Raw genomic sequence first — 13167 nt, forward strand, 5'->3', positions numbered from 1 at the left:
GTAACTTCACCCTGATTCACCTGCTGTCCCTGACACCAGATGGGTTCCCGGGCGAAATGAAGCAAAGACTTAGTCAGATGCCCAGTTTAGTCAGATTTCCAGCATCCAGACTGAAAAAAAAATATAATTAAATCACTGTAAAATATTTAACACTTTTATTTTCTTGGTGCTTGTTGATTTCTTTCCACTAGATTCCCAAAATATATTGCAAACACTGGGTCCAGAGCACTATTCAGGCTTCTGAGTGCTGCTCTCTGTTCAGAACCCAAAGTACAGCCCAAACTTCCCTGCAGCCAGTTGCAGCTAGTAAAAATTTATATATTTTACACTACAACAAGATATGTGTTCTGTTGAGATTTTGATCTTTGGTGGTTGACCACCTTCCTAGGGACTCCACACGTGACATATCAATAACACACTTGACACATTGCTTGTTCAGCCCATTTCTCAGCTCACAAGCTCTCCTGTTCTCCACCCTCGCAGCTGCTTATGGGGTCCCAGGGTCACAATGCTCTGAAGAAATTACAGTTGAAGTAAGATGTATCAAGTGGATTGCAGACTACAAGGCAGATAAGCTGCAACAAGGGGATAAATATGTAACAAGAATGCAGGAGGAAACAGAAAGAAAAAATACAGTGAAACCAAAATTGGATACACATGAACATTGCCCACAGCTCTGAAACTGCAGTTAGTCATGGGGCTGTAACACACTCAGAAATGTTTTCTGTTCAAACTTCATTGCCAGTATTTTTCATATACTTTGTTTTAATCCTCATACTGTTCTCCTTCCTTAAGGATGACACTTACTAGTTTTTAAGTCTTGGCAACTTCCTAATCTGCCTCTGTCCATCCAGGGAATTGGCTCACAGAGAAAGCACCTTTCACCTGTGTCTCTCTTTTAAGAGGTACTGCTGCCCCCTACGATTGCTGTCACTGCCAACAGGTCATAGATCAGGCCCAGTGACACCTACGAGAGCGGATTTGCTTTTGCACCCCTCATTTGTACACTTTAAATCCAGGATTTCCTGTCAGGTGTGACAGAACATTTGCTGCATCACAGGATGTTGCTGAAGTAACCCAGGAACTGTTTAATGCCTGGTTTGGAGGAATTCACCCAAAGACAGGTTTAACTTTGGATGAAAGATGGTGCCTGGGAGTGAGGTGTCACTTTGAGAGGTTCAGCACAGGGAGGTTATGAGCCAAACCCACGACTGGACCACCCATCTGGGCCAGCCTGCCATACTGTGAAAACTCAAGTCTGGTTTTGCCAGACTAGAAAGCAAGCTCACAAAGAGGTAACTGTGGTTAAAAAGTAAGTCAAAAGTATACTTTGTCTAGGGAATTAGGAACCATTTGCTGTTGATAACACTGTTCTAAACACCCTCATATTAATTTCAAGTGTTTAATGGAATTAAACTTGGAATGTTGCTGTACTGGATTTCTGACTGATTTTTAACCATTTGAGTGTGCAAAAATAAATAATGATTTAAATATAAAAAAGATTTTAAAAAAGATTGTGCCTGCTCCAAAAATAAGTCAAAAATTCTTTTGAAAAGTAAATGTTAACATCCAAACCCTGTGTAAATAAAAGTGATAATGACTATTACTGGGGAAATAGCTTAAGGTAGAGAAGTTAGGACACAACAATTTTTATTGAAAGGTTTAAAAGAAGAAATCTGAGGCAGGAAATGCAAAGCAACCTGCTCCAGTAATGCAGTGAGTGCAGAATCAGGATTACTGGATCTTGAGTTCTCTCTCTGTCATTTACTTAATCCCCTTGCAAGATAATCTCTTGCATTCCTGACTGCAACAGGATTTTCTTGGAAGACTCACAGGCAAGTATATTATTTATGGAGAACTTCCAAAAGTATTTTTTAAACTGATGATGATTAGTTCACATAAAGTAATTTTAATTCATGGGTTCCAAAAGCTGTATGTTAACTAACCAAAAAGACATGAGCACACTTGTGTTTTATAGCACAGCGTAGGTAGTACAGAGAAAAAGCTGGAGTTTTTACACCCAGTCCAGAGCAAGTATAGTTCCTGGAATTTGAAAATTCATAGGAAGTTCTGAGTGAAGGTGAGTAGAGTCACCATACCTGCCTCTGTCATTATCATTTAGGTCCCTGTTCCACGCCTGCTGAAGTTCAGATACCTGGGAATGGCCACTCATTTTGTACCAGAGCTGTGCAAAGTGGCTGAAGTGTTTGTATATTAACAAAATAATAGTTAAGCGTCCTCTTATTCCTCTTTAACATTGGTTTGGTCTGCTAAGCAAATGGTAAATTGGTTTCTGTTTGGACTGTCAGTCATAGCAAACAAATTAGTTATTAAAATGAGCAAAAATATGGAGCATAAGACATCCATAAAATGCACTCTTCTACATAGCTGAATTCCACAAAGCTGCCCATTGTGAATACATTATGTTTAACAATTTTCCAGCATCAAACAAAAGGAATACAGAGAATTTTGACAAGAGAGCTGTGAACTGTAAAAGGCTGCAGCTGAGACTGGCTGAGTCTTGCCCCACACAGCCTTTAAGGAGCCCAGGAACTCCTTCCCTTGTCAGGAAACCCTTTTGTATTGCAAACCAGCTTCAGGAGAGGAAGATCAATACCAATGAGTAATTGCTGAAATCCTGGCTGCACTGAAATCACGGTGGGTTTTTACCATTGATAGTTGTAGTATTCACTTATCACCCCTACATCAGGCAATCAGAGCTGGACTGATGGACTACATACTAAATTATCAGCAAGCATCACCTACTGATGTATTAAAGACAGAATTCAGCTGAGTTTGTAGGAATACAAAAAGAATAAACCTCTAGCTGTATGGTTGTGAAGAAAACCTGAAAAATGAGATCAAATGCAATGTAGAGACAAGTCTGCAGGGAGCACAGAACAAAGTGACATGAGAACTTCACTATTCTCATAGCGAGGGTTTAATCAGATAATGCTGATAATTTAAATACTAACATTGTTAATTATTTCCATGAGGACTTGTCCACCTGGGAAAGTTTTGCCGTTTACTTGAACTAGTCTTGTTATAGTAGGCTCCATTAAACTGTTTTAGATCAGATTTGGTTTCCTCACAAGTAGTATAACCTAGAAGTTTGTTTTATATCATGGCATAATTTTATATTGCATTTAACCTGGCCTGTGCAGAAATCTGGATTCTCCTGTTAAAACTGGGAGAACTCAAGAAGGAAACTCAAAAGGAAAACTTTTTGGTAATCACTTTTCTATGGGATCAGCGATGCAAACTGATGCACTCAGCAGCCACACGATCACTGGGTCCTTTGAAAAGGAGAGGGGAGCAAGCAGCCAAGCAGCCAGGAGGGAAGTGCTTGGACCACCAGCAGGAAAGGATTCACAGTTTGCAATGAACTAAACTGAGCATGTTGTAAAACTGAACCTGTAAAGTGAGAACTCAGGTGAGGTTTGAGTGGGAAAGCAAGAACCACATGGTCTGAACTTCTTCAGTTCAATTTATACATGGGTTAACTTCCCTGCATGCTCAAGCCTTGAGAGATGGGGTACCACTGATCTATCTATCACACCCTGACCCATCCCCTTCATGGTGTATTTAACTCCTCGACTCATGAGGCTTTTTGTCACCCAACAGGCAGCTGAACTGGGGCGTTCAAGCTGGAACTGTGACTCCTGAAGCCTCAATACAGCCCAGTGTGTCCAGTTCTGGGGCTCTCCATTCAGGAAGGACATTGAGATGCTGGAGTGGGTCCACAGAAAGGACACGAAGCTGGTGCAGGGTCTGGAGCACAGGTCTGACGAGGAGCAGCTGGGGGAGCTGGGGGTGCTCACCCTGGAGAAAAGGAGACTCAGGGGGGACCTTATTGCTCTCTACAAGCACCTGAAAGGAGGCTGGAGCCAGGTGGGAGTCGGTCTCATGTCTAAAGCAACCTGTGATAGGACAAGAAGAAATAGTCTTAACCTGCCCCAGGGGAGGTTTAGGTTGGACAAAAAGCGCGATTAGACATGGGAATGGCTGCCCAGGATGGTGGCGGAGACGCCGTTCCTGGAAGCGTTTAAGGAAAGACCGGACGTGGCACTCAGTGCCGTGGTGTAATTGGCATGGTAGTGTTTGTTCAGTCATAGGTTGGACTCGATGATCTCAGAGGTCTTTCCCAACCGAACGGATTCCGAGATTCAATGGGAGCCGCGCATTTCAAGGCGGTACGAGGGGTCACCCACGTCCCCAAGAGACATCTACAGACCCTCATCAGGGAGTCTCTCCCTTCCATTCCCACTGCTCGTCCAGGCCAGGGAAAACCGCACCAGCACCAGCTGGGCTGCCCGCACCCGCAGCCGGGACACCGACCGCAGCCGCGCCCCGCCCCGGCCGCCATTCCGCCCTGCCGGCGCCTCCGCGCACGCGCCCCGCCCGGCCCGCCCAGGCGCAGGCGCGCCGCCCGCCCGTCCCGCGCACGCGCGGAGGCCGCCGGGGCGACCAACCAGCGGCGCGCGCCGCCCGCCCGCCCCCGCCGCGGAGGAGGGACCTTGATCCGCCGCCGTCCCGGCATGCAGCGCGGCGACGACAGCGGCGGCGGCCGCCATGTTGTGCTAGTTTGTTGTTCTCCGGCGGCGGGAGCGGGGCTCGCCGGGCGCTGAATCCGAGCCCTTCCTGGCCCGTTGCCCGCGTCCTTCGCCGCATCGCCGGGAGCCGCCGTTCCGGCGGGCGGCACCGCGGCGCTGCCGCGACCCGCCGCCGCCGCCTGGGCCGGGCGAAGAGCCATGGCAGCCGCGCTGGGAGGAGGCGCAGGTGGGTGCTCGGGGGCCGCGCCCGGGGGAGCGGGGCCGGCTCGGGGCGGCGCGGCCGGCGGGGTGCGGGGAGCCGCGGGCTCCTGCGGGGCCTTCCCGGGGCGGAGGCGCCGCCGCTGCCGTGGGCCTGGGTGGGGGCGGCGCGTCCCGCGTGGTTGGGGGCTGGGGGGCCGCGCACCGGGGGGAGCAGGAGCTTCCCTGGCAGCGCCGGTTCCCGGGAGCGCCGCTCCGGGTCCTGGGAGCCGGCGTCGTGCGGCGATGGGAGGTGCTGTGGCCGCTCGGCCGGGGCAGGGCCGGGAGGGACAGCGGCCTCGCCACTCGCCCCGGGTGCGGGGCGTCCGGGGGACATGGGTGTGTTTTATTGAAAGACATTCACAGGATCAGTTAGGTTGGAAAACACCTTTGAGACCATCGAGTCCGACCTGTGACCGAACACCACCGTATCAACTAAACCATGGTACGAAGTGTCACGTCCAGTCTTTACTTAAGTGCCTTTATGGACGGTGGGTATTTTTTCATAGTTTTTACAAGTACAGGTGTGTGGCCTGTCTGAGTAACACGTCTCTAATCTGCAGTGTAGTTATAATTTATTTTACAGATTGTCCGGAAGTAGAAAATATCACTTGGAAAGTGTAAAATGAAGTCAGTGCTTGACTCCCAGGACTGTCAGGAGTTTGTTCCACTGTACTTCTGCGTAACTGCGGACACCTCTACACACAGTATTTTAATAGATAGCTCAAAACTTGTGGTTCTGATTAAGCAGACTTTAAAATGAGAACATTTGTTTGGGCGATTAAAAGAAAGCCTTTCGAGGGGTCTCTCTGAAGTGTTCAGGGGAGATACAGTTAAGAGGATATGTGTGTTTCTGTGCTTGCTTTCACTAGGAATATCAGTTTTTGATAAAGACTGATCAGAGTGCTCAGTTGACCCGCTTGTCCTTGTCTGTACAAAAGTTTAGGGTGATTAAGTCTCTGTAAGTTGTTGAGAAGAGTGGTGGCTCGTTCAGTGCTTACTCAGCAAAGTGGTCTGACTGTGCTCCATGGTTGGTTTGATCGGTGACAAGGCACATAAACATAATTACATTTTTATAGTAAGTGTTGCCGCACATAAAGGTAAGTGTTAGAAAGAAATTCCCAAATTTAGGAGTTGAGTTTGGGAAGAAGGCGAGGAAGGACAGCGCTGACTGGTAAGATAGCAAATAGTTTAGTACCTTAGGCATTGTTTTAATGGTATTAAATATATTGCAATATTGGAGTTATTTTTCAAAAATTGTCCTAATTTCTGTGGTTCAGATCAGTTACTTGTGATGTGGAAGTAAGGTTGGTATCTGTGTTCTAGGTAGAAGTTTTTGTGGTGTTACGAAGACAGAGTAAATTAAAGAAAGTGTCACTTTTGAAGCATTTTGGTTCTTGTGTTTAAAACTGCTGCAAGGTGAATGAATGTGCTTTCATGTACAAAAGCGTGTGCTGCAGCAGATGGCCTTCAACGAAGTGGTGAAACTGCAATTTCAAGGCTGATTTTTGTTGTTGTAGAGTTCTGTTTGTGTCTGAGGGTGAATTGGGATCCCTGTGTTCTAAGTGGGCACAAGCAGTTGTTTGTTCAGCGTTCACACTGAGCATTGGGAAATGGTGGCCACTTAAATGCGATCCCTGCCCCATATAAACAGTGTTTGTTTAGTCTTGGTGATCACTGTGCAGCACTTGCTGAATGAAGGAACCCACTGGTCACACACTTATGTCCGTGACTACTCAGGGAAAATTCCTGGTTGAGGCTGTTAAATACACTTTTAAAGCCCAGTAAAGAAAGCCTAGAACTTACAGAAATAGAATATGCACCTCTTTTTGGAAAGGGACTACTGTCTAAAGTCAGTAGTGGTAGCATGAGAAAGAAGCTAAGTGATTTTTGTCATTTAAATTTTAACTGTAGAAACTAATGTTCGGGATTTAGTTTTTCAGTTTTTGGGAGTGAGGGAAAGACTTTAAAATATGTACATAACAGCACCCCACAGTTTTCTTAAAAAAAAAAAGAAAGCTAATGATTGGTAAAATAGTACAAAATAGGTATTGGAGATATAAGTTAGTGTTAATTTGATGACATTGCAGCATAACAGCTGACAAAATTAGATAGTTTTGGCTTAGAGGATACAGATTAAAGTTTAAATTCTCTGTAACAGTATTCTACAGGACTGAGAATAAAATGTGAAATGTCTGTGTTGGCTGAACATTTAAATGTATTTGATGGAAGGAAGATGATTTGTCTGTTGGACAGCATGTGTGGACTCATTCATGGGTCATTTATAATCTTTAAAGCTTTGGGGAAATACTGGCTTGATTCATAAGAATAAAGCATTCACAAGTACTTTTGTGACCAGATGTGTTGGTGCAGCAAAGCTTTTTAAGGATAAAGGTTAAGACTCTTTTGGTGTTAGGTTTCACAAGCTAGAAAGTTTTTAAGTGGTGGTCTGTGAGGTCTCTGGGAGTCATTCACAGTTGCATAATACTTTGCAAATTCTTTAGCTAGTAAACCTGATTCAGCCTGCTTCTAATTCTGGAATGGCTACAAGTAGAAACATGAAAAGTCGAGGTGGGTGTGCTGGTGATGAGGGATCTTGAGGGCTCCTAGCTGGTTATTAGTCCATTGATAAGACAGTGGTTCCCAACCTTTGTTCCAATTTTACATACAAAAACAGAACCAGAGGAAACACTGAATATCGAGAACATAATCTTACTTAAAGGGTGAGAACAGAGAGGATGGAGGCTTTCTCTTCACAAGGAGCTGCAAAGAGAAGACAAGGGACAGTGGCTACAAATTGCACCAGTAGAGGCTTCACTTGATACAAGAAAGACTCTTTTAACAGGGAGAATCATCATTCACTGGGAAAATTTCCTTAGGAACATGATGGAGCCGCTGTTACTGGAGGCTTTCAGGATATGTTAGGACAGGGTGCTAGGTAATTTATCTCATCTAGGCTCCTTTTCTCATGGGAGACCAGGTGATGTTGGAGGGTCCCTTCAAACCTGGACTATTATGTGATTTAATGATCATATAGTATAAGGTAACAACCATTTTGTATAGATGCTGAAATTTTTTACTGATATTTACTGCAGTCAGTGTGCAGCCAGACTTTAGTCCCATTTAGGGGGAGGTGGTTATAGGTTAAACACCAAACCATCTCCAAAACAAAGCAAGGAGCACCTTTTCATTGTCTGCCACACTGCAGTAAGGGAAAATAATTGTAAACTTTCTTCCTTTCAGATTAGTTTACTTCTGATAAACTTCAGTGGCCTAGAAGACTTTTGGGTGGAGATGTCCTTGGTTTGTGAGTCATGGCATGGGATTGGATGGAGGAGGAGTTGGGGAGGGTCCCGTTGACACGTGTGTCCCTTCCTGCTGGAAGTCCTGGACCAAGAGTAGCAGAATTGATGTTTTACTTCTGAGGCTTCATGTCATTTGAACATATATGAGGTTTGCTGTTGCACTCTCAGCAATGTAATGGCTTTAAAAGCCTCTTGTGACGCTGTTGATGAAAAGTGGAGAAGAGCTTCTTACACTGCTAGCACAGCAAGTAGCTTTCTGTGTGTTGTGGGTCACTGTCCAAAGATGTAGTAGAAGTTATCCAGTGTGATAAATTCAGTTGAACTTGTTGTGCTTCAGGCTATTCAGCAGTGGCATCCAGGGACTGGAAGTAGATTCTACATTAGTGCCTAGGTGATGCACACACTAAAACTCCTCCAAGTCTTAGAGGTCTATAGAGTTTACAATTAAGGAAATAGTATGCGCATGGATGTATTAAGAACTAGTGCCCTTGTGTTGTACTTAGTATTGTACCAAGAACTAGTGCCAAAAAACATTGCTTCTTCAATGTGCTTGAGGCAGGGAGATGTCCTTTGAACACAGCAATTTTTAATCTCTCTGCTTTTTTGACAAGCTTTCACTCTTTTGAATGTTTCCTCTTTTCAGGTCATCTGAAACAAACATATCCTTAGTATCAGTTGTTTTTATAAAAGCCAGACCAAACTTTATTGTATTAAATACTAAACCTCAGATTTTAGGTCACATAGAATTTTTTATCCAGGATAGTTTAAGATGATGGCTGTCACAGGCTTGACCAGAAAACCCCCGAGTAAGTGATGTGATTCATCCTGTGTTATGTTGTGCTGTAATGCAGCCTCAATTTTAACTATGACTTTTGGTTGCTGTGAAAGATGCTGGAAAGTTTCTGGAGAGTTAGTTTCTCATCAGTGTCCAGATCCATTTGGGAACCAAACTCATGTGATTTTCATTTAAACTCTCGGCCTTCCTTTGCTGTTCAGCATTTGTAAAACAAGGACTATGTTACTTTTGGTTTTCTGAAGCAAATATATTTTCTAGTTCAATCAGACTTTGAAAAATACTTTCAAATAAAAAAAAATTAAATTTTTTTTTTTGGTGACTTGGTGGTTTTGAGTTTAGATGTAGTTTATTAATTAAAAAAAAAAGGAAGAAGAGGCCCTATTTCTTTCAAGCATTGGTTAGAGAATTCCAGTTCCAGGCAGCATATCATAATTCTGATCTTGCATATTGCTAGTGGCTTGCTTTGCATAGAAACTCAAAAAAAAAAAAACCTGTCGGTTTTAAGAAGGTAAAAATAATTTCTCTGCTGTAGAACTTACTTTTTTTGCTTTATTTCTTTGAGGAAGCTAAACTTTGTCTGTAGGAGTAATTTGGAAACAAAACATGAAATACACTAATTGAGGAATGTCTTAGGCAATTGCTAGGTTGTTATAAATACTTAGTCACCAAATAGTTAAGCCTTCTATGAGTAATTGTTTACCAATATAAAGGCTGAATGATGTCTGTTCCTGAACTGATAAACTAAACTGTTTGTGGTGTATTAGTGCATAATGTGGTGATGAGACTGAATGTGATTTTTGTGATGGTGTAGAAAGCTTGCTTGTTTTGTAATAAGTGGGACTGGATTTGTAGTGGGCTTCATAAATTGTTGGGTTTATGTCACAGACTTGGATTCAGAAATTCCTGTTGACCTTGTGGGTTTTCTCCTGCTAGATGCTGTCAGGATTTGTTACCAGAAGTTTTTGTTCAACTGGTGTTAACAGTACAGTTATATTGCCAGCCTGTGCTACAGACACAGTCAGTCTTTATGAAACCTGTTATTTTGTATTGTATGGCAAGAGATACCAAAATTCAGTTCATTGGCTGCTTTTACATGATGTACTTGGGTGCTGAAAATCAAGCTTTTACAGTTCGTATGTGTTGTGTAACTTTTTGCAGTGAAACATGAAGAAAAATATTTTGTAGAAATATGTTATTACAAAAGGATAATCTGGTAAGATGTTTTTCATTTTCTGTCTTGTGCTTGAAATGCTATCAACTTATTTAGTGTTTTGAATGGGATAGAGCAAGATGGATTTGTTATATTCAGTATTATTTGAAAAATACAGAAATGGTGTTTTTTCACGTGGTGACTTTTTCCCCTCTAGTTTTCTGTTCTTCTTTATTTTTTTTTCTTTTACTAGCTCGCTTACCTGTTACAGAATCATACTGGGTTTGTTTTTATTTTGCCCAAAAGCAGTGAGGTTTAGTTACTTCAGTAAAAGACCTGTTGGGTAAAGAGTGCATAGAACTGTTTTAGCCATTGAACTATAGGATCATTGTGGCATCTCCATCTTGTTTTGCATAAGGAGAAGTCTTCAGTGCCTAAAACTACAATAATATGCTTTGTGTTCATGAAAGTGTAATGCTGAAACAAACCAGAACACAGGATTTTGAACTGTTCAGGTCTGTGAGGCAGCATGTGGTTAGTGTTCTGGAAAGCTTTCAGGTGTAGTTCTGGGAAGACTGAAAATGCAGTCATCAAATGTTTTCCTTACTCTAGAAGTCTTGGCCATCTCATTGCAGTAAAATACTCCATCTTAGCAACAGTTGCTATGTGTGACTACCTTTTTAAGCTGTCAGTACCATTTTAAGATGTTAAGAGCTCTGCAGTGTTCTGCTGATTCACCTCCTACGCCTATGAGACTTGACTGTGCAGCTTAAGACTTCCATTTTACAGAGAAAAAATAATGAGGATTTTATTGAAGGGGTGTCCACAGAGTTAGAAACTGCCATCAGCACAGCCAGAGAAGAAATGAGGCTTGTATTTTTGTGGTTTTCTGGTGTGGATGATCTGTTCTCATTGAACAGGAAAAAAGATACCAGTTGTGGCCATATATCATAAAACTAGAACATAAGCTGCATGGAACAATTTACTTCACTGCTGGTGCAGCACCAGGGTAAGTATAAAGAAAATAGGAACCTTTTAGTGTGGGGCCCAAGTGTGTTTGTGTTTATTCTGCTTCACAGCTGGCCAGAGCCTTGTGAGGCCGGCTGGTCTAACAAAACAGGCACCATGAGTCCTTCTCTGCAGCATCCTGAAACTTCCCTGCCACTTTGATCACGGTGGTTTTCTTAGAACTGCAGTAGGAAGAGCCAAGTGGTGGATTGGTTTGGTTTTTCCCTCTATAACTGGCCCCTTCTGCTTGCTTATTCAGTTAATGCATTTTTGGTGTTTGATAGATCTCCTTTGGTTTGCTCTGGGGTTTTTTTTGTTTTGCTTACTAGTGTTGCCTGGAAATTAGAGGGGGCTTAGTGTGTTTGGTGATCACCTATCAGCAGGTTCCAGTTGGTACCCAGCTGATGCACAAACATCATCTTGGTGAGCTTTGCTGAGGAGCCGTGGCCAGCGCCTTGCGTGTCTTAGCAACAGTTGCTGCGTACGGCTGCACCGAGACTGCTGGAAGAGATACAGACCCTCTTCCCTGCCATAGACATTTTAAGGCTTTAAAGCTTATATTCATGGATTCCCACCATCCATTTTTCTTTTCTACTGTCTTACACACAGTAGTTCTGAGAATTATTTAAAAAAAAATTAAACTTTGGCTATGCTCTCACTCTGCTGATGCTGAGTGGTTTTATTTCTGTACAAGTTAATGTTTTATAGGCATTTAACCACCTGTGGCACAAACACGGGCTTTGAGTTTCTCAAGGAGAAACAGCTATAAATGTTACGTTGATTGTTGTTTACTGGTATTTTGCAATGTTATTGCCTAGACAGGTTGAAGAAAAATGAAAGTCTGTGTGGTTTCAGAAATGGAGAGAAAGTGATGCCTCGTGAGGTCTGTTAGGTATCACATCACATTGCAGGTGCAAGGCCCGAGTCCATTTCAGAGGTGCTGTCTCAGAAATAAAGCTGGCATGGAAAGTTATTCGTAGATGTATGGCTGTCATGACCTCCTTTTCTAAAGGAAAGCTACAACCTGCTCTGACAATCCTTAATGTCAAAATGGCATAATTTGTAATGCTCATTGTCAGTGTCAGCTGTCACTGAGCAAATAAGCATAAAAAAGAAAAGCTGTCTCTCTCTGTCCTGAAGATCTTTATATCATGTGTTGATGTGGGGAGAGAAGAGATGAGAAAACAGGGAGGTGAAGGGGACATGTGGAGCAGTTCTTGCAAGCTATGGTCACTACAGGCTAATTGTCCAGTCATTTTTTAGGCTTTTGTATACATCCTGCTAAAAGGCAATTTGGAAAAGAGCTTTGGTGGATGTAATTCAGCTTTGAATTTTGGTAGAAGTTGCTCATAAATAAGGAATAGGATGTGAGAAATTTGGAGGGGTTGGAAGAGGTGGAGGGTAGAGGTTCGGGATGATAGCTGAGTGGTGGAGATTCAGGCCCACACTAGAAACTTGCCAGGAACTTGGACCTTCATTTGCTCTGATTTCGTCACCAGCAGCAATAATAGGTTGAAACATTTTTATGGCTGTGAAGCTTTGATATCTGGTTTGGAAAAGTGCTGTGAGTTGTACTGAAAAGTGTTTCTCTTTGCTGTGAAGACATTTTAACAGAGAAGAAGGGTTTGGTGTGTAACTTCATGTTGTCTAGATTTAAACCTTGCTGATGTGAAGGCCCATCTGTGGGAGGATTGTGTGCCAAGAGCTCAGATCTTCAAGTGTCTTGGTTTATAATACAACTCTAGTGCTAAAGGGGTGCCTGGCATGAAAAAATATATCTTGCAAGCAGGCATAGCTTAAAAAGAATTTACTGTCTTCCTAATGGTGGTCGTTGTCTTCAGCTGTGCTAGGCAGTATGTGGACACGTGTTATTTGGGTTGCTGCCAAACCAGTTGCTTTACCTTAAAAAATAATCTTTGGTGGTAGTTATATCAAGTCAGTGGATTACTGCGATCCAGCTGTAAAAACAGTGTCAGTGCATGATATTAGTGCCCTTAAAATGTCACTGCCCTAAGACAGTCACTGCACCGTGGTTTTGAATGACCATAAGGAGAGCAACATGGTGTTTTTTTTTTTTTTTTTTTGGTTTTTTTTTTTTTTTTTTTTTTTCCTCCTCCC

The 13167-nt window shown here is 43.0% G+C and overlaps 1 protein-coding gene across 6 annotated transcripts in view; it reads left to right on the forward strand.

The window, feature by feature from the left end:
* Window positions 1-4545: 4545 nt before the first annotated feature.
* The window catches only part of RBM33 (RNA binding motif protein 33), a 101349-nt gene continuing 92727 nt past the window's right edge, over window positions 4546-13167 (forward strand). For 5 of the 6 annotated variants that reach the window (XM_048325306.1, XM_048325397.1, XM_048325679.1 and 2 more), the window contains exon 1: window positions 10999-11050. In XM_048325306.1, coding sequence (XP_048181263.1) covers window positions 11014-11050 — 37 coding nt within the window. In that variant the 5' untranslated portion in view covers window positions 10999-11013. Of the gene's footprint in view, window positions 4780-10998; window positions 11051-13167 lie in introns of those variants that run through there. The other variant, XM_048325496.1, reaches the window with a different exon arrangement.

The sequence above is a fragment of the Corvus hawaiiensis genome, chromosome 1, assembly GCF_020740725.1.
Source record: "Corvus hawaiiensis isolate bCorHaw1 chromosome 1, bCorHaw1.pri.cur, whole genome shotgun sequence".
NCBI classification, from domain to species: domain Eukaryota; kingdom Metazoa; phylum Chordata; class Aves; order Passeriformes; family Corvidae; genus Corvus; species Corvus hawaiiensis.